The sequence below is a fragment of the Hylobates moloch genome, unplaced genomic scaffold (assembly GCF_009828535.3).
Source record: "Hylobates moloch isolate HMO894 unplaced genomic scaffold, HMol_V3 SCAFFOLD_5, whole genome shotgun sequence".
In the NCBI taxonomy this organism is placed as follows: Eukaryota; Metazoa; Chordata; class Mammalia; order Primates; family Hylobatidae; genus Hylobates; species Hylobates moloch.
Window position 1 is genome coordinate 61422930 of NW_026652280.1, and position 27428 is coordinate 61450357.

The following is a 27428-nucleotide window of genomic DNA, read 5'->3' on the forward strand; positions in this document are numbered from 1 at the left end:
TATAGTTCAATCAGAATCCCAACAGGGATTTCCCAGAACCTGAAAAGGTGATCTTAAAAGTCATATGGAAGATTTAAGTGCCAAGAGTGGCTTGTTACACATGGACCTGTTTTCATAGTAATTACAGTTGGAGTTTTTAAATGAGTCTGTTAAATGAGGCTATGATATTGCTGCTATAAGACCTGAAAAGACTTACTTCTCTGGCTTAGCAGTAAGGATTTGATACCCAGATGGGAGACATACTTTGAGAAAGATGGGTTGAGAGACAATAGACCAGAGGGTAATTGGGACAGGTATAAACATAGGATTTCATCCTATCATTTCAAGTACCCTTTCTCATTTTTTCCTCTTCAGCTATTGCTTTTCCTATCTGCATGTACCATTATTACCTACTTTTTAGGTTCTGTTAAGTTGAGGTGGGTTTTAGGGTTTGGGAGAAAGTCTGATTTTTCTTCTACTGTGGTCTTCAAATTCACTGTTATTCTGAATGTTTGCTTCCAGTAGAGTTAGACAATGATTATTTTCAACCCCAGAATAAAGATATGATTCTAGTTTCTGGAGAACCATCTGTAAAAGGCTGAGAGACCCTTCTAAATCAGTTATTAGGAAATGTGGCCACTGATTCTTAATCTCTTGAAAGTGAAAGCTTGGTTATCACTGTGAATGTAGTATTGCAGCAAAAATTTGAGAACTGTATCTGAGTAGACATTCAAGAGAAAAATGAAGAATGAAGATAGTGCTATGATGCTTTGACTTGAGTATGTGTGTACAGTATATATTTCTCCAGTGCAGTCCCCTTTACCTGCCCCAGCTTTAGAATATACCTTCAATGTTTGTGTAAACAAACTTCATTTGATGTATCAGTGATATTGAAACAGTGAACTAGAAATCTGCAACTTAGTAACTGAAATACATTAAATTCTAGTGAAATTGATGAAGATGAGTGATTGTTATTCTACTTTGGATTATATCATTACATGCTACATTATTCCAACTAGTTCAGATTTTTAAAATTTAGATTTTAGAAGTATGCAAATACTGCTTTTAAAATAGGAATAGAGGGAAAGAACATTGTAATGGAAGAAAAGAACTTGATTGATCTCTAGAATTTTCTAATTAACCATTTTGTTTTGTTTTGTTTTGTTTTTAGCTCATGCCTTCAAACCAACAGCATAAAACAGATGAGAAAGGCAGGGCTAATTTGGGAGTATTCAGTGTTTTTGCTGCTAGGTAAGAACCAAAAGTTTGATAGTTGTTGGTGTTACAGAGATTCATTTTTCTTACTGCTTGCCGAAGTTACAAGTAATGACTATCCTTCTGTTTAATGTTAGGCAAGAGTTGGGACTGAATGGAAGTTGAGAGGTTTTTCTAAGAGTTGAACTTTGCGTAAATTGTCTCAGAATTTTTAGATTATTAACTAATGTAATTTGAACCCCTCTCCTCTTTTGTTTTGTTAGGGGAGAGCATACTCTTCAGGTTAAAGCCATCTATAACAAAAGTATCATAGAAGGACCTGTAATTAAATTAATGATTCTTCCAGACCCAGAAAAACCCGTTCGTCTCAATGTTAAATATGACAAAGATGCATCCTTCTTAGCAGGGGGTCTTTTCACTGGTGAGTATTTCACATACATACATAAATCTATAATGATAATTTGCTTTGTACATTAGTGGAATAAATTACTTATCCTAGATTTTCAGCACAGTAAAAAATCATGCTCATAATAGCCTTTTTTAAAAAAATAGCCTCTTAAGTGGCAAAGAAAATATATTTGACTTAGCAATGCCTACTCTCTTTCCCATGTCTTGCATTTATTTTAATGTCAAGAATTAACTGAAAGTTCATACATAAACTGATAGGCTGAGGTAATTAATTCAGGTGGTGTTTGTACATTCACTGAATTGTGAAATTGTGTAAAAGAAATAGGAACTAAATGGTGAGAATTACGGAGTTATGCTCTACTAAATATTGTGTTGTGATCTTAAACCCATCATAACTAGAATCATTTAGCTTAATTTTAGTGAAAATATATCACATCAGCATCTATGATTAAAGATATTTCAGAACAGCAAACATTTATTAAATACTGCTATGTTAAAATACTATGCTGTGCTCTGAGTTACAAAAACGAATAAGACAGTTTTCAGTATGCTCAGTCTAATGTAGGAGACAGTGAAGCAAATGATTTCAATATCATGTGGCAGATGTTAAGTCAATAGGAAATTAGTTTTTGCTTTACACAAATAAGTTTCTGGAAGACTTCTGTTTCTTAAAAGGATGAATCCCTGTACATAGTTTTAAGTAGTGAATGAAGCACCTCAAAGTTTAGATTTAAAAATTTTTAACAATAATTTTTAATAATTAAGTTACATGTATACATAGCTTTTTTTTACTTTATAAAGTAGACTATACCATATATAAAGTTTTAAATCTATTTCAGGGATATCTATTTCCTGTGATTAAAAAATTAATAACAGGTGCCAAATGAATGTTACAGGTGGTAAATATAATGGGAATATTATATATATTGATCTTTTGGCTATTGTATGCTATTGAAAATCATACAAGAAAGTAAATATTCTGTTCTTGGAATACATAAAGCATATCGTGCTATGACCAATTGGCCTAACTCTAAGTTGCTGAGTATACATTCTAGTCTTTTTGGTCTTGTGTGCTAGAATTTGTACATTTCTTCATCAGAATTGTATTAACATTTAAATAACGTGTGCTTTAAACATTTAAATGAGATGTTTGCTTTAAGGCATAGAATTATTTAACCATATCCATTAATTGAACTAGAAAGAAAATAATTTTTTAATGTTTACCATGACAGATTTTATGATTAGTGTTATTTCTGAAGATGACAGTATCATTAAAAATATTAATCCAGCACGTATTTCCATGAAAATGTGGAAGCTGTCTACCAGTGGGAACCGACCCCCAGCAAATGTGAGTCATGGGAAGCATTTTTTGAAGTTAAAAATAGTTCTTACATTTAACTTAAAACTAAATCTCATTTAATGTAAATATATAATGTTATATAAATTTGAGAAATGGAAGTTAATTTACTTCATTCCTTGGGGTTAAAGAAATTACATCAATGTATGTTTCAAAATTAAAGGTTGATGCTATTGAAAAAGAGTAGTCTACATTGTGATTTTTCTTAACATTTTAAGATGCCTACACATTAAAATTATTTCATCTGAAGGACAGTAGCACAAGGCAGAAGCTATTAAATATGAGGGGATAATATAGAAAATGAGATAGTAGAGAGGATTGATAGACTGCTTGAAAGAGAGTGGAGAGAGAGTTAGAGGGTCTAGAACAGTGCTGTCCAGTAGAAAGATCACACCTGGTGTGTCTGCTTTCTAGTAGCTACATGTAAAAGCTAAAAAGAAGTAAGTAAAATTCTAATGTTTTTAGCCTAATATTTCAAAAGTTACCATTTCAACATATATTCAGTAGTTTAAAAATTATTGCTGGGATTTTACGTTCTTTTATCTTACCAAGTCTATGAAATTTGGTGTTTATTTTACACTGTATATCAGTTCAGACCAGCCACATTTCACGTGCCCAGTAGTCACACGTAGCCATTGGCTACCATATTGGGTAATGCAGATCTGAAATAAATCTAAAATTGGGAACTAAAGTTTATCAGTGTCCTGATATAATAATCTAATTCAACATTTATGGTTCATTTTAATCATTGGTTTTGGAAACTATCTTGCTTAATTAATCCTGAATCTTTGCTTGCTTAATTTAGACCATCAGTCCAATCAAGTTGGTATTATCTTAAAATAATATCACCATAAAGTTCTATTGTGTGTCTTTTAATAATGGGGTGTCTTTCCACTGTCACTAATCTCACATTGTACCTTACATGTATTATGAAGATATATACATGTGTATATATACCTGTATGTTTATAAATGGAATCCAGATACACATTCAGTTTAGGTATATAATAAGCTTTCCTCCTAAGTATACTATGTTAAATTTTGTCATTTTCCCCTCTCCCCTTCTCTCCTACTCCCCTTTCTAGGTAGAAACATTTAGTTGTAATAAAATAAAAGATAATGACAAGGAAGATGGCTGCTTCTATTTCAGGTATTTCTCAAAACATTTCATATTTTGAATACATATCTTGTTACAAAGTAATTCAACCCTGGAGATACATGTGGGCTCACCTGAGGAAAAGTAATTTATGATCAAATAGAAATATTGGTGTCTCTAAATTTTTGTCAGTTTTTTGGTGTGTTTTCGTTTTTAAGCATTAAATTGGTTTTAAGCTTTGTAAATTGTATTTGCTTTTGAAACTATCGAAGCCATCAGAAGAATTCTTTTATGTTGTCAGCGCACTTTATAACTTTTTATTATATAGGAGGTTTCTATAAAGATTAGACTGGCTTTTAACATTTCTGTGACTTTGAACATGTTGCTGCTTCATTCTGGACCTCCATTTTCAAATCTGAAAAGATTATGTCTTAAGTTTCTTTAAAAATCCTTTATCATCAATAGGGTCAAAATGCTCATTGTATTTGTTCAGTGCTTTTTCAGACTAACTGGTAAAGGACCAATCATGCAAGCTGCACCCCTTACCTCTTCCAGTTATTACCGTCTTCCTTCCTGTTGTGCATGCCACGCACACACTCATGTAGACACACATGCACACACCACAAACCCTCTCCTGATTTGGTCTTATTTAGAGTTCCGTTTATCTTTGCATACATCTCTATAGTCTCTGATTTAGTTGTGCCCATTTTTGAACTTGATATACAATTATTTTCCTTTGCATATGACTTCTTTCACTCAGCATCATGAGATTCTGTGGCATATAGCTATAAATTCATTCATTTCCATTGCTGAATAGAAGTCCATTGTGTGAACACACTACAATTTTCCATTCTGTTAATGGCTATTTGCATCTTCAATTTTGGGCTATTACAAATAATGTTTATAACACTGGTGCTCATATAAAAGTAAAATTGCTGGGTCATAAGTTCATAGATGTGTATATTTAAATATAGATGTGTATGTTAGATGTTAAATATAGATGTTAAACATAGATGTGTATGTTTAACTTGAGTAGCTTGAGGGTTTGTTTTTAATACATAGCCTTGCTAGAGTGCAATGCCTAAAGTGCAGTGGCTCACTGCAATCTCTGCCTCCCTGGCTCAAGCGAGCCCCCTGCCTCAGCCTCCCAAGTAGCTGGGACTACAGGAATGTGCTGCCATGCCCAGCAAATTTATTTGTTTATTTATTTATTTATTTATTTATTTATTTAGTGTGTGCGTGTGTGTGTGTGTGTGTGTGTGTGTGTGTGTGTGTGGAGACTGGGTTTCACCAAGTTGCTCTGGCTAGTCTCGAACTCCTGAGCTCAAAGCCATCTGCCCGCCTCAGCTTCCCAAGGTGGTGGGATTACAAGCATGAGCCACCGTGCCCGGCCCTTCTCAACACGGTTTTGTGGATCTTTTCAGGTGTAATCTTCTGGTGGACATGTAATAGAGTGGCATCATACTTACTCTTAATTTGCATTTCCCTGTTTATCATATATTTATTGGCCACTTAGATTACCTTTTGTGAAGTGCCTTTTTTTGAGTATCTTAATAACTTTTGTATTTTTTATATTAATTTGTAGGAGTTCTTTATATATTAGAGATATAAGCCTTTTGTTTAGACATCTTTGCCTATCCTGTGGCTTGCTTTCTCACTTTATGATATCTTGAACAGCAGTGGTTAATTTTTATATAAGCAAATGTGTTAGTCATCTTTTTTATAGTTGATCTTCTTTGTGTCCTGTTTAAGTCTTTCCTTACATTTAGGTCATCAACACATTTTACTATATTATTGTGTTGGGGGTTCCCAAGACCAATGGCAGGTTTGATGATTCACCAGGAGGACTCACAGGACTTAATATATAGTTGGGCTCATAGCTATGTTTTATTGAAACAAAAGGATTCAAAGTGAAATGAGCAAGGTAAAAAGCTCATGGGGTGATGTCCAAGGGAAACCAGACACAGAGGAAACTTTCCAAGGATTCTGTCTTGGTGAAGTCACAGAGTATGTGCTTAATTCCCCAGCAATAAATTGTGACAATGCGTATAAAATGTTGTCAACCAGGGAAGCTCACTAGAGACTCAGCATTCAGGGTTTTTGTTAGGGTGTGGTCACATAGGCAGCCTCTGCCTAGCAGATACCAGATTTTCAGAAGAAAAGCAAGTGTGTAGCATAAACCGTATTAGTACAGTGGTTTAGGCAATGTGAGCCACTCATATCAGTTAAAGGTGAGAACCCTCCTGAAATCTAAACTCAACAGATGTCTGCCAAGGGCCCATCTTGCAAGCAGGCCTTTCTAAGGATAGCACTTGATGTTTGCTGTGTTCTTTTTGTACAGTTATACTTGGAATTGATTTTTTTTTTTTTTTTAATGTATAGTGTGAGGCCGGGTGCGGTGGCTCACACCTATAATCCCAGCACTTTGGGAGGCAGAGGCAGGCAGATCACATGAGGTCCATCGTAAATGGTATCTCCTAAAACATTTTTATTTTCTGTTGTTTTTGGTTATAGAGATTCAATTGATTTATGTATATTGACCTTGTAGCAGTTATCTTTGTTAAACTCCCTTATTTCTTATTTTAATTAATTAATTTATTTATTTAGAAACAGGGTCTCACTATGTCACCCAGGCTGTAGTGCAGTGGTGCAATCATGGCTCACTGTAGCCTTGACCTCCCAGGCTCAAGCAATCTTCCTACCTCAGCCTCTCAGGTAGCTGGGACTACAGACCCACACCACTACACCTGACTTACTATTTTATTTTTTGTGGAGACAAGGTCTTACTATGTTGTCTGGGCTTGTCTTAAACTCTTGGGCTAAAACAACCCTCCTGCCTTAGCCTCCCAACTAGCTGGGACTACGGGCCCATGCCACCACACTTGGCTGATTTTTTAATTTTTGTGGACTCAAGGTCTCATTGCTGGTCTTGAACTCCTGAGTTCAAGCAATCCTCCCACCTCAGCCTCCCAAAGTGCTGGGATTACAGATGTGAGCCACCACTCCTGGCTCTAATTTTATTTGTAGATTCTTTGGGATTTAATAAAAATGTCTGATTTATAATAGTAGGTTTGTTATTTTCCAGTTTTTGTGTATTTTCTTTGTCTTTATTTCTTTGTTTGTTTTTTGTTTGTTTTTTTTTTTTGAGACGGAGTCTCGCTCTGTCTCCCAAGCTGGAGTGCAGTGGCACGATCTTCACTCACTGCAAGCTCCGCCTCCCGGGTTCATGCCATTCTCCTGCCTCAGCCTCCTGAGTAGCCGGGACTATAGGCACCTGCCACCACGCCCAGCTAATTTTTTGTATTTTTAGTAGAGACAGGGTTTCACCGTGTTAGCCAGGGTGGTCTCCATCTCCTGACATTGTGATTCGGCTGTGTGTTTTCTTTTTCTTATCATACCACAGCATCTTGGATTTACAGCAAAATGTTAAATAGACTTGATGAGAGTGATCATCCTAATCTGGTTTCGAATCTCAAAGGGAGCATTTCAACATTCCACCACTAAGTGTGATGTTTGCCTTAGAGTTTTTCTTTTATTAAACTGTTCGTTTCTGAGTCTTAATAAGTCTTTTATCAAACTGTTCATTTCTAAGTCTTAATTATAAGTTGACTTTAGATTTCATCATCTGTTGAGGCACTATGTGATATTTTTCCTTTACTTTCAAAAAATATCCTTTAAGACATTATTCCTTTACTTTCTAATGTAATCATAGTACTTTAGTTTTCTGAATGGTCAGCCAATCTTGCAATTACTGGAATAAACCCATTTTTATCATGTTGTATTATTTTTATATATCGATGGAGGTGTTTTGCTAGTATTTTCTTAGGATTTTTGCATCTACTTTGAAGTTTGAAATTAACCTGCATTTTCTTTCTTACAAATTCTTAGTTTGCTGTCTACATCACATAGGCCTCACAAAAGTAGGAGAAATTTTTCCCTCAGTCTTGGTTTATTCTTAGGAGGAACTTATACAAGAATGTTATTATTCCTTCCTTAAATGGTGATAGATTCATCAACGAAGCCATCTGAGCCTGGTGTTTTTGTGGGGGGAAGGTTTTAGTGATGGATTCAGTTTGTTCAAATTCAGAAGTTATAGAACTATTTGTATTTCCTGTCTCTTGCTCAGTTTTGATGTCTTGTAATTATCAAACTATCTTTTTTTTTTTTTTGAGAAAGAGTCTCACTCTGTTTCCCAGGCTGAAGTGCATTTGCATGATCTCAGCTCACTGCAACCTCCACCTCCCTGTTCAAGCGATTCTCCTGCCTCAGCCTCCCAAGTAGCTGGAACTATAGGCGTGCACCACCATGCCTGGCTGTCAGACTATCAATTTTATCTAAATTTTCAAATTTGTTGTTGATACTGTTCTGTTTATTTTCTGTAAGATCTGTGATGATCTCTCATTCTTGACACTATTTGTACTCTCTTGTGGCTTGATTAATCTTAGTAAGAGATTTCCATTTTTTAGATCTTTTAAAGAACAAACTTTGGGCTTTTAAAATATATTTTATGTGTTTTATTATTTAATTTCATTTACTTTGCATTTCATTTGTACTTCTATTAAAACTGCTTGAGAAGGTTTTTTAGCTCATTTATTTTGGTCACACACACACAAAACATATATATGTGTATATGTATGTAGAACTGTACATTTCTAAGCGTAACTTTAATAGCATTCACAAGTTTTATGTATTTTATTTTTATTAGTATTTGGATCAAAAATTGTTTTTTCTTTTTTCTTTTTTTTGAACCAGAGTCTTGCTCTTTCACCCTGGCTGGAGGTCCATGGTGTGATTATAACTCAGTACAGCCTTGAACTCCTGGATTCAAGCAATCCTCCCACCTTAGCCTCCTTAGTAGCTAGGACTACAGATGTGTGTCACCACACCCAGCTAATTTTTTTTTTTTAATTTGGTAGATATGAGGGCCTCACTGTGTTACTCAGATTGGTCTCAAACTCTTGGTCTCAAGCAGTCCTCTCACTGCAGCTTCCCAAAGTGCTGATTACAGGCATGAGCCACTGAGCTCGGCCTTGGATTAAAATATTTTCTAATTTTCATTGTGATTTCATCCTTTGACCATGGCTTATTCAGATGTTTACTGAATTGTGAAATTTAGTTTACCCTGTATGATTTCAATCCTTTGAAATTAGTTGTTATTTGTTTTTGTGCTGGGTATATAGTCAATTTTTGTGTATGTTCCAAATATACTAGATAATAATGTGATTTTTGCATTTGAGGTACAGTGTTCTATATCTTTTATATTTTTTGTGTTTCACCTAGCAGTGTAGTAAATTTCCAAGTATGAATGAAGATTTGTCTATTTTTTCTCTTAGTTTACATAAGAGAAAAAAATACATATTTTGAGGCTTTGTTATTAGGTACATACAGACTTAGATTATTATTGTATTTTTTTTTAGTTTTTTTATTATTATTATACTTTAAGTTTTAGGGTACATGTGCACAATGTGCAGGTTTGTTACATATGTATCCATGTGCCATGTTGGTGTGCTGCACCCACTATCTTGTCATTTAGCATTAGGTATATCTCCTAATGCTATCCCTCCCCCTTCCCCCAACCCCACAACAGTCCCCGGAGTGTGATGTTCCCCTTCCTGTGTCCCTGTGTTCTTATTGTTCAATTCCCACCTATGAGTGAGAACATGTGGTGTTTGGTTTTTTGTCCTTGCGATAGTTTACTGAGAATGATGGTTTCCAGTTTCATCCATGTCCCTACAAAGGACATGAACTCGTCATTTTTTATGGCTGCATAGTATTCCATGGTGTATATGTGCCACATTTTCTTAATCCAGTCTATCCTTGTTGGACATTTGGGTTGGTTCCAAGTCTTTGCTATTGTGAATAGTGCCACAATAAACATATGTGTGCATGTGTCTTTATAGCAGCATGATTTATAGTCCTTTGGGTATATACCCAGTAGTGGGATGGCTGGGTCAAATGGTATTTCTAGTTCTAGATCCCTGAGGAATCGCCACACTGACTTCCACAATGGTTGAACTAGTTTACAGTCCCACCAATAGTGTAAAAGTGTTCCTATTTCTCCACATCCTCTGCAGCACCTGTTGTTTCCTGACTTTTGAATGATGGCCATTCTAACTGGTGTGAGATGGTATCTCATTGTGGTTTTGATTTGCATTTCTCTGATGGCCAGTGATGATGAGCATTTTTTCATGTGTCTTTTGGCTGCATAAATGTCTTCTTTTGAGAAGTGTCCTTCACCCACTTTTTGATGGGGTTGTTTGTTTTTTTCTTGTAAATTTGTTTGAGTTCATTGTAGATTCTGGATATTAGCCCTTTGTCAGATGACTAGGTTGCAAAAATTTTCTTCCATTTTGTAGGGTGCCTATTCACTCTGATGGTAGTTTCTTTTGCTGTGCAGAAGCTCTTTAGTTTAATTAGATCCCATTTGTCAATTTTGGCTTTTGTTGCCATTGCTTTGGTGTTTTAGACATGAAGTCCTTGCCCATGCCTATGTCCTGAATGGTAATGCCTAGGTTTTCTTCTAGGGTTTTTATGGTTTTAGGTCTAACATGTAAGTCTTTAATCCATCTTGAATTAATTTTTGTATAAGGTGTAAGGAAGGGATCCAGTTTCAGCTTTCTGCATATGGCTAGTCAGTTTTCCCAGCACCATTTATTAAATAGGGAATCTTTCCCCCATTGCTTGTTTTTGTCAGGTTTGTCAAAGATCAGATGGTTGTAGATATGCAGCGTTATTTCTGAGGGCTCTGTGCTGTTCCATTGATCTATATCTCTGTTTTGGTACCAGTACCATACTGTTTTGGTTACTGTAGCCTTGTAGTATAGTTTGAAGTCAGGTAGGGTGATGCCTCCAGCTTTGTTCTTTTGGCTTAGGATTGACTTGGCGATGCGGGTATTATTATATTTTTCTTGGAATTTAAACCTTTAATTATTATGAAGTATTCTTTTTCTCTAATAATGTTTTTGCCTTAAAGTTTACTTTGGTAACAGTATACCAACTTTCCCTATGAATGACATGTAAAAGCCACTTTGGGAATCATGAGGATTAGTGTTTGCATATATATATATATATATATTCTTTTAAGTGTATCTTTTGTAAATGGCATTATCGTTTTTTTTTTCTGATAATCTTTGTCTTCTCATTGAAAGTTTAGGTCTTACATATACCAATTCATTTGGTTTTGGATCTGTTTTGTTTTCTGTGTGATCCAACTGTTTTTTCCATTCTCTTTCCTGTTTCCCTTTTTGATTTATTGTTTCTAATAGTCATTTTCTAGTAGTTATACAATCTTTCACTGTTCTCTAAGTGATTTCCTTGGAGATTTGTAACGTGTATACTTGACATGCCAATGTCTAGTAATAATTTGTATTTTTTTACCTTTTTAAGCAGTGCATGGATCTTAAAACATTTACTTCCATTCCTTTCTCCCAATTTACGTGCCTTTTTGTTGTGCATGTTAAACCTATCAAGGCATCATTTTTGTTGCTTACAATCAGTGTTTATTTGGATTTACTCATTTATCTTTTCTGTTAATCTTTAACTCAAGGCTTTCATCTGGTATTGTTTTCCATCTTAGGAAGTTCCTTCAATATGTCTGCTGGTGATGAATTATCTTATTTTTACCTGTAAATATCTTTATTCCACCTTCATACTTGAAGGATATTTTTACTGCATATGGTATTCAAGGTCAGCAATTTCTTACCGCCATCTTTCACTATCTCATTCTGTTGTCAGTCTCATTATTGTTTAAAAAAATGTATTTTCCCTCCTTTGGTTATTTTGTGGTTGGTTCCTCCCCTGCCCCCACCCAATCCCCTGCCCAGCAGTTTTACTATGATATGTCTGTGTGGATTTCTTTTTTACATCCTGCTTGGTTTTCACGGGCTTTGATTTCGTGGTCTTCAGTTTTTAAAAATTTTGCCATTCTTTTACCTCTCTTCCTTCTAGATGGTTACTTTGAACTATCTTCAGTTAACTAATTCTCTCTTTGGTGACATCTGATTTTCTGTTAAGTCCCTCCTTCAGTTGCCAATTTCTGTTTGACGTTTTCAGTTAATCAATGTATTAAAGTCTGCCTAGAGTTCCTTTAGGTCTGTTGTGATTTTCTCTTGGTTTCTGTTGGTTTTCAGTCTAGTTCTGTTCTTCATGTATCTGGTGATTCTATTATTGTTGTACTAGACATTTTATTTATGAATAATTATAGAAATATTGGATATATAGGATAAGAGTGTGTTACATTTGCTTCTGTCCGTTGTCTGGGCTGCTACCCATTTATTACCACTTCAGTTCAGTTTCAGAGATTGACATGATTCAAAGGAAGTTACATTTCTTTTTTTTTTTTTTTTTTTTTTTTTGAGACGGAGTCTCGCTCTGTCGCCCAGGCTGGAGTGCAGTGGCGCAATCTCGGCTCACTGCAAGCTCCGCCTCCCGGGTTCACGCCATTCTCCTGCCTCAGTCTCTCCGGGTAGCTGGGACTACAGGCGCCCGCCACCACGCCCGGCTAATTTTTTGTAGTTTTAGTAGAGACGGGGTTTCACCGTGGTCTCGATCTCCTGACCTTGTGATCCGCCCGCCTCGGCCTCCCAAAGTGCTAGGATTACAAGCATGAGCCACCGCGCCCGGCCGGAAGTTACATTTCTTTTGCAAGCTGGTCTGCTTTAGGTTTACCTGTGCTGCTAGAATTTACTCCCAGGACTAAAGCATCCTTAAATGTGAAATTCATATCCCAGGGCCTCCTTTCTATTTTATATTCTACTAAGTTATTTTTTACTTTAGCTTATTAACTCTTTAACATTTTCAAACAACTTTTTTTTTTTTGTACAGCTGTTTTCATCACGAAGGGTTGGCCTGCCATTTGGAAGCAGAAGTCCGTTTTAATTCTGCCTTTTTTTTTTTGAGATAGAGTCTCACTCTGTCACCCAAGCTGGAGTGCAGTGGAGTGATCTTGGCTCATGGCAACCTCTGCCTTCTGGGTTCAAGCGATTCTCCTGCCTCAGCCTCCCTAATAGCTGGGACTACAGGCGCACACCACCATGCCTGGCTCATTTTTGTATTAATAGTAGAGATGGGGTTTCGCCATGTTGGCCAGGCTGGTCTCGAACTCCTGACCTCAAGTGATCCGCCTGCCTCGGCCTCCCAAATTTCTGGGATTACAGGCATGAGCCACTGTGCCCAGCCTTGTTTAAATTCTCAATATAACTTTCTTAGGAATTACCATCTCAGAGAAAACAATATAGAGAAAGGTTAAATAATTTTCTTCAAGGTTGCGTAGATGTTACAGTGCCGGGATTTGAATTCAAGTATGTATTCAAAGCCTGTGCTTTGTACTGCATTGAGCCGGTATTTTGAGAATATGAATGACATGCAAAAGCTACCCTAGGGATCATGAGCCACATTGCACATATTGTAGAATATTATCCATATTTTCTTTGTGGTAAAGCGTGACCAAAATAGGTTAATAAGTGTACCTCTTCTTAGGCACTGAGTTCGTTATTGATAATTGTTTCACAGTAAATACCTTGTATATACATAGTTAAATATTTCAAATAGTACTTGAATGGAAAAAAAGTTACATAGAAGATCAGCAGGATGTTCTATAATTTTGAAATACAAAACTGTTGCTTAGAAATTTATAAAGTAGAAATGAAGCAAAATTTACTTGATATATAATTCAGCATTTTTGACGTATTTACTGCTTTCTCAACTTCATATTCCTGTTCTTTCAATTTTTACCATATCCAGCACTTTTATTCTGTATGTTTTGTAAAAGAATGTACAGGTAAGAGGAACCTGGGAGTAAGCAAGAAATACTTGTTGAACGAATGAAGGTCAATATAGTATTAGTAGTTCTATTCTTCCTACTCATTTATTTTTGTGGAAAGAACAGAAATGTTGACTCTGAATTCCCTCCCCCTTTATACAAACATTGTCAGTAATCTTAACTTTCTTTTAAATTTAGGGATAAAGTAATTCCTAATAAAGTGGGGACATACTGTATCCAGTTTGGTTTTATGATGGATAAAACAAATATTCTCAACAGTGAACAGGTTTGCTTACTTTTTTTATATACCACAGTTAGCTTTACATTTTCTTTTTTACCCCCCTTGGTTCTGCATTACATGAAATAGCTTCACATTTTCTCATTTAGTTTATGAATGAAATATTTTGTTTAAAAGTGAAGTAATTATTGGATGTGAAATATAAATAATTCAATTTTCAGGAAAATTAGTATAGAATGTTTAAATTTGTTCAATAATTTGACCTGTTACAGGAGTCACATTTCCATTTCTCTTTATATCAAAGACTCAACAATTGAGTGTGTAGTGTTGTAAAGTTGCTCATATCAACCATGCATGAAAAATATTAGTAATATTTCACACAGCCATAACAGAAAGCGAAATTATGTCCTTTGCAGCAACGTGGATGTGGCTAGAGGCCATTATCCTAAGTAAATTAATTAAGAAACTGAAAACCAAATACTGCATGTTCTCCCTTGCAAGTGGGAGCTAAACATTGGGTACACACGGACACAAAGATGGGAACAGTAAACGCTGGGGATTGCAAAAGAGGGGAAAGAGGGAGGTGGGCAAGAGTTGAAAAACTACCTATTAGGTACTGTGTTTGCTACTTGGGTGACGGGATCATTAGAAGCCCAAACCTCAGCATCCCGCAATATACTCATGTAACACACTTGCACATACACCCCCGAATCTAAGATAAAATTTTTAAAATGATGAAAGTTGGAAATTAAAAACAAATAGTATTTCAGTTATTAGAATTCTGGATAGTGATGTTCAAGTAGTTTAAATATACATCATCTACATTTAATACTGTTGGTATAGGCTGGGTGCAGTGGCTCACGCCTGTAATCCCAGCACTTTGGGAGGTCAAGGTGGGCAGATCACTTGAGGTCAAGAGTTCGAGACCAGCCTGGCCAGTATGGCGAAACCCCTCCTCTACTAAAAATACAAAAATCAGCTGGGCATGGTGGGCTCACGCCTGTAGTCCCAGCTATTCAGGAGGGTGAGGCAGGAGAATCGCTTGAACCCAGGAGGCGGAGGTTGCAGTGAGCAGAGATCACACCACTGTACTCCAGCCTGGGTGTCACAGTGAGACTCTGTCTCAAAAAAAACAAAAAACTGTCGGTAAACTAATTTTTTTAATTACCTATGTTTTTTAATACCTCTAAGTTTGTTCTTAGATGGCTGTAAACATCCAAAAATTAACCTGACCTAACTTTTTTATGCTGAATTTTAAAGGTAAATTGATTACTTTTAAAAGATTAATGGAAATAAATTTTAGAGGGTAACATTTAATTTTATTTAGCATATGCCATCGTTATGTCTTCCCTTCCTCTTAAATGCTAAAGCATCAATACATTGTTAATCAGAATGTCTCTTTTGTTTTGTAAGGTTATAGTTGAAGTCCTGCCTAATCAACCTGTGAAGTTAGTACCTAAAATTAAACCACCTACACCAGCTGTTTCTAATGTTCGCTCAGTTGCCAGTAGGACCTTGGTCAGAGATCTACATCTTAGTATCACGGTAATGTTTATTTTCTTCCAAAACTACGAAGGGTAACAAGAAAAATTATCTTTGATTTTAGGGTACAAAATTATTTTTATGGATTCTGTCTATTACTCCGATTAAGGTTATAGGGAAAACTTGTGCAGATGAATTAAATATTTATAAATACCTTTGTATTTGAATACAAATAGAGAATATATAACATTATACATAAAATGAATTCAGATATAATAAGCAGAACTGACTCAAAATGCAGAAATCTCAATCTGCCTACCTTTTTTTTTTTTTTTTTTTGAGACAGTGTCTTGTTCTGTCACCCAGGCTGGAGTGGCATGGCACAATCATAGCTCACTGCATCCTTAAGCAGTCTTCCCATCTCAGCCTCCTGAGTAGCTGGGACCACAAGGCACACAGCACCACACCTGGCTAGTTTTAAATTTTTTTCTGTGGGGTTTTGCTGTGTTTTGCTGTGTTGCCCAGGCTGGTCTTGAAATCCTGACCTCACGTTATCCTCCTGCCTCAGCCTTCCAAAGTGCTGGGATTACAGCTGTGAACCACCCAGCTGCTACTTTTCCTAATACATACCTTTACTCACCTGTTTCATGTATATATCACGAACGAGTGTGACCTATATTGACTCTTCAATGTCCAGTTCACTGAGGGGACTGAAGGACGTTAAGTATTTTTTTTTAAAGAGATCTGCTCTGATGACTGCTCATAGTTAAGAAAGAAAATTAGCTCCTCCAAGGCTGCTGATTTCATGAAGCATAAGCAGCAACACAGCTGTCAAAAATATTAACAAAAACATGTAAAACACAGTAGTGTGACTGCACCTTTATGGAAAATTTGGTTGGTGGGATACTTGTCTTACTTTCAGTTTATTTTCCTGTTTTAGATGATTGGTTATTCTTCCCTAGACATCTCTTCTTTTCCCAAAACATCTTGTTGGGGTAAACAGTGCCATAGAATTACTCCAAGGGTCTTTGAATCTCGTATAAGCACCAAACGTTGTGAGAAACATATATAGGCCTATTGGTTTTCAAATGTATACAGGTGCTGCTGGTGTTAATAAAATATTTAAAGTCACTACAAGTTTATAATAACTTATTAAGCACTTTTCACATCTGTAGGTGCTAAAAGTACATGAAAAGGTGATATTTTAAAATGGGAGTCCTTGTAATTTAGTAAGGTAGGAACTGTTGTATTGAAGTCTCCTGTTCTTTTATGGTTTGTGGAACTATTTCTTGCCTGTGGAACACTCAAACTTACAACTGAATTTTGTGCTTAGACTAAGATCCAGATAATTTAATGTTGGGGGTTCTCTGTATTATTTCTGATTTGTACATGCTCTTCTCTGGGTTTAATCTTCTGACCAGTTTCTCTAATTGTTTTCCATTTTTTGTTTTAAGGATGACTACAACAACCATACTGGAATTGATTTGGTTGGCACTATAATAGCCACCATTAAAGGCTCTAATGAGGAAGATACTGATACCCCACTCTTTATTGGGAAAGTTAGAACGCTTGAATTCCCCTTTGTGAATGGTTCAGCTGAAATCATGGTAAATTTTTTATATCTTTTGGTAGATAGAAATTCTGTATTTAATGTTTTTAACCACCATATTAAGACACCTTTTCTTTTGTATAGCTATGAAGATGTTCTAATCATAGCACTAAATTGGAAAGTCAGCTGAAATATTTTCTGATTTTGCTATTACAAATTGAACCCAGGATCTTTATAAGTAAGACTCCCATTTTTCCTATGGGATAACAGCTTTCTCTGATTCTAGTTGTTTTTAACTTTAGTGACAATACGTGATGTTTTATGTTTCATTGAAAAGCTGCCGTTACGTGGATAGAAACAAAAAATGTAGCCCAGGTAAATTTTAATTAAACAACTTATCTTTGTTACTCTACATTTTCTAAAATGAAAACAGTTTTATTTGTATTTTAAAAATATACAGTGCAAGAACCTCCATAAATAATCAAGATATTGTCACCTGTCAGAGATAATAGATGATTAGCAATTTAGTATTACCTCCCAGAGTTTTGGCATATACACTAATGCTGCCTGCATACCATGTGTGTATATGATTTATATACATGTTCGGAGGGTGTAAAATTTCATTAATAGAATTGTGCCTTTATAAAAATCTTTTCTTGTTTAACATCTCTAATGTATTCTTAGTAAAAGTAAGCGTACATCATTGTATATTAATGACCACAATTTATTTGATCAATCCTTAGTGAAAATTTAGTTCTTTTCTAAAGTTTGTTTTTATCAACAGTGCTTCCATTAGCTTTCTTCTATGTATAGTCAGCCCCTCATATCCATGGGTTTCACATCTGTAGATTCAAAAATAATTGGGAAAAAAATTTCATCTGTACTGAATACATACAGACATTTTTCTTGTCAGTATTCCATAAACAATACAACAACTATTTTCATAGCATTTTAGTAGTTATTACTAAGTAATTTAGGGATGATTCAAAGTATATGGAGTATGTGCATAGGCTGTATGCAAATATTACACCATTTTATATCAGGGATGTGAGTATGCATGGATTTGAGTATCTGTGGGAGTCCTAGAACTAGTACCCCACAGATACCAAGGGATGACTATATATCGTTTTGCATATATTATTTCTTTAGGAAATTACTAGAAGCAGAATGTGTTAGAGATAGGATATGCATATTTTAAGCCTTTTGGTAGTTATTGCCAATGCTCTTCAGTTTATATTCCTGCCAGAGGTATGTGTCTATCTTACTCATATTAGAAACACTATATGTGAACACTTAAAAATTCTAACCAAGTATCTGATTAAAAATTTATTTTTGTCAGACATTTTTTGGTTTTAATCTTTCTAAGATTGTTTACTGCCCATTTCTTTTAGAATTTTCATTTTTTTCTTAAAAATATTAGTGCTCTTTGGTATATAAGTACTTTTTCCTGAGATGTTCTTTTGTTTTTAGAACTTTCCTTTGTTTATATTGGAGGGGCAGATCATATTCACAGTGCTATCTCTGATATCCTTATTTCTTTAATTTTTGATATATCTGGATTTTATTGACCCTTTTTCAAATCCATTAATTTTCTTGATATCTTTTCAGTAATTCTAACAGTACTAATAGATATGAAATGTTACCTTTTCTTGTATTTTTTTGTTGTTGTTCATTTCTGTGTCTAACTCATTGCAATGTCACATTGTTTCAGTAAAATTAGGCTTATACAGTAGGAGCCTGCCAGCTGTACCTGGCCTGAAGACTTGTCAGTTGGTCTGGCAGTGGCTGACCAATACAGCATTTTCATTTTAATTAGTTTCCAACATTTAAAGTTCTGGAGTTTTTACATAAAAAATCTGCATTTCTCATTTATTTGGTGAAATGTAAAGATCTGTCAACACTGGGTAAGGATTCTCTTAGCCAGCTGTATGTGCACCCTGAATAGTGACTGCTCCTCTCAGTGTGTCTGGTTTCCAGTCAGCCGCTTCCATGCCACTTCTTTTCATTTATTGACATTGAGGACATGTGTATTTACCACTTATATTCACACTTGTTCTTCTATTTTTATTATAGTGGAGAATAAAGTAAAATTTTCTTGTGCGCTAACAAAAATTAGGTAATGAAAGCCACATGGAAAAACAAAGGGGAGGGGGGAGACATACTTAACATGCAGAGTGGATTTGTGTTGGAAGAAGACATCTAGTCCACTTTACCTGTTTTCCTGTTTGGCTATGTCCAGTTTTCTTTTTTTGTTTGTTTGTTGTTTTTTTTTTGGAAACAGAGTCTCATTCTGTCACCCAGGCTGGAGTGCAGTGGCGCGATTGCCGCTTACTGCAAGCTCTGCCTCCCAAGTAGCTGGGACTACAGGCACCCGCCACCACGCCTAGCTAATTTTTTGTATTTTTAGTAGAGATGGGGTTTCACCGTGTTTGCCAGGATGGTCTCGATCTCCTGACCTTGTGATCCACCCGCCTCGGCCTCCCAAAGTGCTGGGATTACAGGCATGAGCCACCGTGCCCAGCCTGTGTCCAGTTTTCATGGCCCCCTTATAGTCATTTGAAATTGCTAAGCCTGCTGTATATACTCCTGAGATTCAGACAAGAGATTTAGCTATTCCCAGCAGCTGTATATAAAAATCTCTTCACATGATGCATGTAAATGTACTCTTACCACTAGAGGACCCTGATATCTCACTGAATAAATAGAAAACTCAAGTCCTTCTTGGCTCCTGCCTCACATATTGATTTAGTATGTCTGGAGCAGGGCTGTAGAATCTGATTTTTAACAAGCAGGTGATTCTTACCATTAGGGAAGTTTAGGAAACACTGGTCTAGAGCACAACCAATATTTGTAAATGTTCCACGTTATTGCTTTGTTTAAAGTTACAATCTAAATTTGTAGTTGCTCAAGTTTGTTAATTGTGCCATTCAGATTCACTGTATTATTTGCCTACATGATCTGGAAATTTCTGATGGCAGTGTCTGAGTTTCATTCTGATATGCCTTTGTTTGTTTCTCATATGCCAAATACCCGTTTATACTTGGATCCAGTTTGGGACTCTTTATTTCTCTTCATTTCCGTCATTCTGTTTATCCTTTTTTCTTGGTAGGTATGCATCAGGGATTAAAAACTATAAAACTTTGAGATAGGAGATTCCTCTTTAAACAAGACAAAAAGGAAAAGATTATATTTAACTACATTAAAAGTTACACTTTCTGCTGGGCACAGTAGCTCATGCCTATAACCTTAACACTTTGGGAGGCCAAGGTGGAAGGATTGCTGGAGCCCAGGAATTCAAGACCAGCTTGGGCAACATGGCAAAACCCCATCTCTACAAAAATTAAAAAATTAGCCAAGCATGGTGACATGCACCTATAGCCCCAGCTACTCAAGCAGCTGAGGTGGGAAGATAGCTTAAGCCTGAGAGGTTGAGACTGCAGTGAGCCATGATTATGCCACTGCATTCCAGGCTGGGTGACAGAGCAAGACCCTGTCTCAAAAAAAAAAAAAAAAAAAAAAAAAAGGTTACACTTTATGTACTGTAAGCATATCTTAAACAGAATTAAAAGAACAGTGACATTGTGTTGATAATTGTTGACACTGGATGATCAGGTTTATTATCTGATTCTGTAGTAGAAAAAAAAGTTTTTAAGGTAGTAAATTGAGGAGAAATATCGATTTTGCTATATGCAGTCATGTCATCACTTAATGACGGGCATATGTTCTAAGAAATATATCAGGTGATTTCATTGTTGTGTAAATATCGTAGAGTATACTTAAACCTAGGTGATATAGCCTACTATACACCTGGGATATATGTCATAACCTATTTCCATTTTTTTTTTTGTTTTTTTGAGACAGTCTTGCTCTGCCACCTAGGCTGGAGTGCATTGGTGCACTCTTGGCTCACTGCAACCTCCGCCTCCCGGGTTCAAACAATCCTCCCACCTCAGCCTCCCGAGTAGCTGGGACTACAGGCGCATGCCCACCACACCCAGCTGATTTTTGTATTTTCAGTAGAGACAGGGTTTCACCATGTTGGCCAGGTTTGTCTCGAACTCTGACCTCAGACGATCCACCCACCTCGGCCTCCCAAAGTGCTGGGATTGTAGGCGTGAGCCACCACGCCCAGCAGCATAACCTATTTCTCCTAGGCTACAAACCTGTACAGTATGTGACTGTACTGAACACTGTAGGTAATTTTAACATAATAGTATTTGTGTATCTAAACATAGAAAAGGTATAGTAAAATACAGTATTATAATCTTTTGGGGCCACCATTGTACATGTGGTCCTTTGTTAATGAAATGTTGTTATGTGGTGCATGACTGTATGTTAGATACATACAATTAGAGGACTGATATATTGAACAGATTTCTAAAACCTGCTAAGGAACTACTTGCAAATCAATTAAAAAAGACAAACCAGTAGAAAAATAAATGGGCAAAGAATATGAGTAGGCAATTAATGGAAAAGAAAATATAAATAACCTGTAAACATAAGAAGCATGATTTCAATACCACTCAGGGAGATGTTAGTTAAAATAATAATGACTGGTTGCTTTTTAATTCCCCTTTTTAGAAAAAAATATGATTGATATTAAATGTTAGCCAGCATAAGGGGAATTGGGCACTCCCGTATACTGCTGGTGAGAGGATAAATTGATACAGCTTCTTGTAAGGGAAATTTGATACTTACCTTTTAAAATAAACTTATACTTATTATTCATCCCAGAAAACACATTTGCAGAGAAACATTTGGAGATGTATTTTTGCTATATTATAGATAATTGTTTAAAAATTGTAAACATACTAAATATTTGCCACCCAATGAATGAGTAGTATAGTGTACTATGCATAAATTTTAAATTGGCATCTATACATTCACATGAATTGATCAAATCGAGTGCTGAAAGCAAGTTGCTAAAGTATATGTTACTTATTTTTAAAATGCAAACAGTATTTTTTAAATACATGTTTGCATTTATGTAAGTCTATTGAAAACCACATTCAGAAACTGATTGGCAGTTGATTTAATGGTGGGCTTGTATTCTATATTCTTTGGGAAAAAGTCTGTGAGCTGTAATTTATAATTTTATTTCATGGATTGACCTACAGTGCCATATTGATTTAGATTTTTAAAAATACTACTTCTCTGTAAATTGTATTGTTATAGTCTAAACAAAAACAGCTACTATCATTGTTTCCCTTAGAACTGTGTGAAAAAATCATTTCAGATAAAAATATATTTGTGTCATTTACTAGTTATATGTTATGGTCTTAAAGTATATCAAAAGGTTTTTTATCCATTAATGAGAAAAACGCAATTTAAAAAATCCTTAGAGCTTTTCAAAATCTCTTGTTCTGTCACCTGGGACTTTGATGGGTCTATTTCCATGATAACAGCTGTAACTTAAACTCAGCATTGAGCTTTGTGATTGTTTTTATAACTTTCACACTATCAGCTGTTTCATGCTGCTTTCAATTTAGAGATTAGAATCAAGAAGATTTTACAGGTCAAAATTGTAAGTGGCCATCGATATTTCTAATGTGAAGGAAATAACTTTTTCTTGAAATTTTTTATCATATATAATTTTCACATAAGCTGTTTATTGATATGATCATTTGGCTTTCAAACCAATACCAGAAGGTAAAAAGTTGTATGTCTTGGGTAGTGGTGGTGGTGATGATGGTTTAATGGAATCTTAAGGATCAGCCTATGCCTTTGGCCTTTAAAATTAACCACTTACTTGAAAACAGCATAATGAGTTATGTAACATTTATATGTTGAAAATTTTCTTTTTAAATCTTGTTTTCCCCTATTGTTTGTTTATATGTACAGAGTCTGGTGCTGGCAGAAAGCAGTCCTGGAAGGGATAGTACTGAATATTTTATTGTATTTGAGCCCCGGCTACCACTTTTATCAAGAACCTTAGAACCATATATCCTACCGTTCATGTTTTACAATGGTAAGTTTCTAGGAAATAAATGGTTAAACTCCATTGTTAGTGATACTTTAGATAACCTTGTTTTGCTTTCCATTAACTTGGTGTTTATTAGCTATCTAATCACTTTATGATGTATTTTAGAAAAGTCAGTTTTTAAATTATTTAAATTATCTCAATTTTTTTTCTTAGATGTTAAGAAGCAGCAACAAATGGCAGCACTTACAAAAGAAAAGGACCAATTATCTCAGTCTATTATTATGTATAAAAGTTTATTTGAAGCCAGCCACCAGCTTCTTAATGAAATGAAATGTAAGTCATTTTGTATTCAAGACAAAAATTTTGCTTTGGGGAATGATGAGGCAGAAGGTGAGATCATGATACACAAACATGCTTCCACTTTCCTAAATCACAAATAAAATGCAGAATGTTGCAGAAAGGTGGTAATGATGGTTGATACTGTCATTGAGAATTCTTAAGATGAAGTATTTCTTATTTTAAATAAATTTGTATCCTGCTTACTTATAAGAAATCGACACGTTCTGTTAGGAATCTGGACCTGTGGAAAATTTAAGGCTTTCTACGTAATAATAATGTTTATATTTAGCTCTAGCTTCTGGCAAAAGATACTGGATAATAAGATCACCAAGGGAGTGATGTGTAATGTAATTTTTCATTTGGGTAATGAGCTGTATGTATTTTACTTCAAATATCCGCAGTTTGTCATACTATGGAGATATCTGGGGCAGCACACACTGATACTGAAATATGTAAATTATTCTTGAGTCAATTCACAGAAAGTTTGCTGCAGTTTTGTTTTGTTTTGTTTTGTTTTGTTTTGTTTTGTTTTGTTTTGTTTTGTGTTTTGTTTTGTTTTGTTTTGTTTTGTTTTGTTTTGTTTTGTTTTGAGACACAGTCTCACTCTGTCGCCCAGGCTGGAGTGCAGTGGCATGATCTCACTCACTGCACCCTCTGCCTCCCAATTTCAAGTGATTCTCGTGCCTTAGCCTCCCGAGTAGCTAGGATTACAGGCACATGCCACCACGCCTGGCTGATTTTTGTATTTTTAGTAGAGACAGGGTTTCACCATGTTGGCCAGGCTGGTCTCGAACTTCTTACCTCAAGTGATCTGCCCACCTTGGCCCCCCCTCCAAAGTGCTAGGATTACAGGCGTTAGCCACCACACCCGGCCTACATTTGCTGCAATTCTTAATAATGTTTCATATAATTGAAAGACAAGACATTTTCTGAGTTGTGCTCTATCATCTCTTCCCTTTTCATTTGTCATATTTTTTTGCTAAGGTTTTTGGCCTTGTGTTATTTTGATCAAGTTAACCAAGCAATATTTACTGCTTGCCTCAAAGTACTCACTTTTGTGTATGCCTGCACAAGATCAAGGATATTTAGAATATAATAGGAGCTAAATCTAGTAATGAGATATGTCATTTGTGTAGCACTAAAAATTGTTTTTATAAAGTCTTTGAGAACAACCTTGTGCAATTATGTATAAATTATGTATACTCATGGATTAAGTAACGTACCCAAGATTACTAGGAGTTTGCAGTATATCATATCTCCCTTTAGTTGCATTAGTTTTGTTTTCTCATTTTTGTATATCAGAATTGAGCCTTAAGATGTATCGTTTAATTTTGAATTTCTAAAATGGTCACCTATCAGTTTTCATTTTAGCAACAGACATTAAAAGGAAAAAACAAAAGGAATTTAAAAATATTTTTCAAAAACTGTGATTTGGGGGCTATCAGAAATTGATGCAAATTTTTTGTTTTTTAATTTTAGGTCAAGTTGAAGAAGCAAGATTAAAAGAGGCCCAATTGCGAAATGAACTAAAAATACATAATATTGACATTCCTACAACACAACAGGTACAGCTTCCAACTATATGTGAAAGATTTTTTATTAAAGTCTATTCTACAGTTTTCTCAATTATTCAGTTTTTATTAGGAATGCTGGGTATTGTTGTTTTAGGGTACAAAGACGTGTGCATTATAGTCACTAGACATTAAAAATGACTAACAAATGATAGAGTGCTCTATTCAAAGAAATTGCAATTTGTATTTTTAATGTAGTGACACCAATAAATGCAATTAATAATACATCAGTTCAAGTACTGCATTGAAAAGGCTGCATAACCACTACACGTGGTGGTAAACAAAATAAGAGAAAATAAAAAGCAATCTAGATTTTTAAAATTTGTATTCTTTTATATGTGTAACTCGGTTTCAAAGAGAAGTCCTATTATAGGTAGTGTATTTCTTGGCTAAGATTTTTTTAAATTCAGTGAAGTGGGAACTTTATATTACTATAACCATGATTTTCTAAATAGTGTTTTCTTTGTGTGTGTGTGTGTATTTTCTGATAGTTTGTTTTTGTTTTTTTTTTTTAAATAATGCCTACTTACCAACTTTATATTCTTGAGTTATCTAAATTGTTAATTTTTCTCCACTGTCATTATGGGTTGCCTGGTTCAAGAGTAATTGGTCTTGTAGTTAATTTTTCTTTATAAATTATAGGTGCCACACATTGAAGCACTTCTGAAAAGAAAGCTATCAGAACAAGAAGAACTGAAGAAAAAACCTAGAAGATCGTGTACTCTTCCAAACTATACTAAAGGCAGTGGAGATGTTTTGGGAAAGGTTTGTGTTTATTAAGCCTTTTGAAAGGCAGTACATTTTATTATCTTGTTTGTTTAAAACGGGTCTTCTAAAAGTGACAAAAAAGTGTCAGGTTCTTTGTAATTTACTTCTTTCCAATAAAGTACCTGCTCTCATTATTGCAATAGGGATTTGGCAGAGTTTAAAACTGAAATCTGTAATGTTACTATTGAGGGCTGTGGCAGAAGTTGTTAACATCTATTAGTTCAAGGCTTGTTGTTTACTTAGAGTTGCTTTCATCTCATGCAGCTCTGTTTTTGGAGGGGGAGACGGTCTGTCACCCAGGCTGGAGTGCGATGGTAAGACTGTGGCTCACTGCTCCCTCCACCTCCTGGGCTCAAGTGATCCTCCTGCCTCAGCCCCTCAAGTAGCTGTGACTACAGGCATGTGCCACCATGCCCAGCTGAAACCGAGGTCAAGTAACTTGTTCCGAGTTGCACAGATAGCAAGTGGCAGAGCCAGGGGTGAAACCCCAAGTAGTCTGACTCTGGAGTCTTTGGTTATTGCCTATACATGTATATTCTACTTTATAACCACCGTATGAACTATTATTTGTAGTATTTCTCATTTATACATAAATAAATTTAAATTCAAGGAGCTCAAATAACTTGTTAAAATATAGTTAAAGGCAGAGCTTAGATGTGACTCAAGGTCTCTCTGACTCTGAAGTCTGTGGTAGTTTTTTTATATGCCCTATAACTTCACAAATATACTGTCCACTGAAAATAGGGGGTAACGTGTAGCAATGTGTATGACCAAAACCGTGTTACGTTATTACCCAAACCTCAAATCTGAAAACTGAAAAATTAGTTGAATTTTAATTCAAATTAAATATAAATTTATGCATTAGGAAACAAGTTGCTAATATACAATGTTTTAAAATATTCCAATTTTTAGAAAAAAGCAGTTCTTTGATCCTAAGCATATAAATATATGGCTTCCACATTTTAATAGTTTATCCAATACAAAATTCTTGGACAATATGTGAGATTTTTACCAACATATAAATTTTAGCAAGAGAAATGTATTTTAAAGTCTCCTTTTTAAATATTTCCCATTGCATGTCTTGAAAATCTGAGGGAAATCTTTGAAATTTCATTTTATATAGTTTCTCTTTTGTCCCCTCAGAAGTACAAACCCTACCCTAACCAGTTGGAGAAAACTTTACAATCCCTCCATGTCATCCTTAGTCTTTTCCCTTAGCTTCCTTAAAAAATACTCTTCCTGGCATTTATTATAAAACTAGAATAGTCCGGGCGCGGTGGCTCACACCTGTAATCCCAACATTTTGGGAGGCCAAGACGGGCGCATATCCTGAGGTCAGGAGTTTGAGACCAGCCTGGCCAACCTGGTGAAACCCTGTCTCTAATAAAACATACAAAAAATAGCCAGACGTGGTGGCATGTGCCTGTAATCACAGCTACTCGGGAGGCTGAGGCAGAAGAATTGTTTGAACCTGGGAGGCGGAGGTTGCAGTGAGCTGAGATCATGCCACTGCACTCCAGCCTGAGCGACAGAGCGAGACTCTGTCTCCAAAAAATAAAAAAACCCTAGAATAAATAATCGTAGAAATATAGTAGGAACAAGGGGAGACTTTTTTCCCCCAAACTTCAAAATGTATTTATTTTTAACATCGCGAATACCTCAAGTAACTTAGATGTTTTACACATTTCTTCCTCAATTCCAAATATCTTGAAATCCCATCTCTAAATTAGGAAGATGTAGTAGC

At 35.5% G+C, this 27428-nt stretch overlaps 1 protein-coding gene across 3 annotated transcripts in view; it reads left to right on the plus strand.

The window, feature by feature from the left end:
* Window positions 1-27428, plus strand: part of SMCHD1 (structural maintenance of chromosomes flexible hinge domain containing 1) — a 155120-nt gene that overhangs the window by 97692 nt on the left and 30000 nt on the right. For all 3 annotated transcript variants that reach the window (XR_009213508.1, XM_032152699.2, XM_058438574.1), the window contains 11 exons: window positions 1151-1230; window positions 1458-1615; window positions 2835-2950; window positions 4044-4108; window positions 14013-14100; window positions 15466-15597; window positions 16989-17141; window positions 22925-23051; window positions 23220-23339; window positions 24825-24910; window positions 25559-25681. Coding sequence is in view for 2 of the 3 variants with exons in the window: in XM_032152699.2 (XP_032008590.1) it covers window positions 1151-1230; window positions 1458-1615; window positions 2835-2950; window positions 4044-4108; window positions 14013-14100; window positions 15466-15597; window positions 16989-17141; window positions 22925-23051; window positions 23220-23339; window positions 24825-24910; window positions 25559-25681 (1248 nt within the window). In the remaining variant the exon portion in view is untranslated. The remainder of the gene's footprint in view (window positions 1-1150; window positions 1231-1457; window positions 1616-2834; window positions 2951-4043; window positions 4109-14012; window positions 14101-15465; window positions 15598-16988; window positions 17142-22924; window positions 23052-23219; window positions 23340-24824; window positions 24911-25558; window positions 25682-27428) is intronic.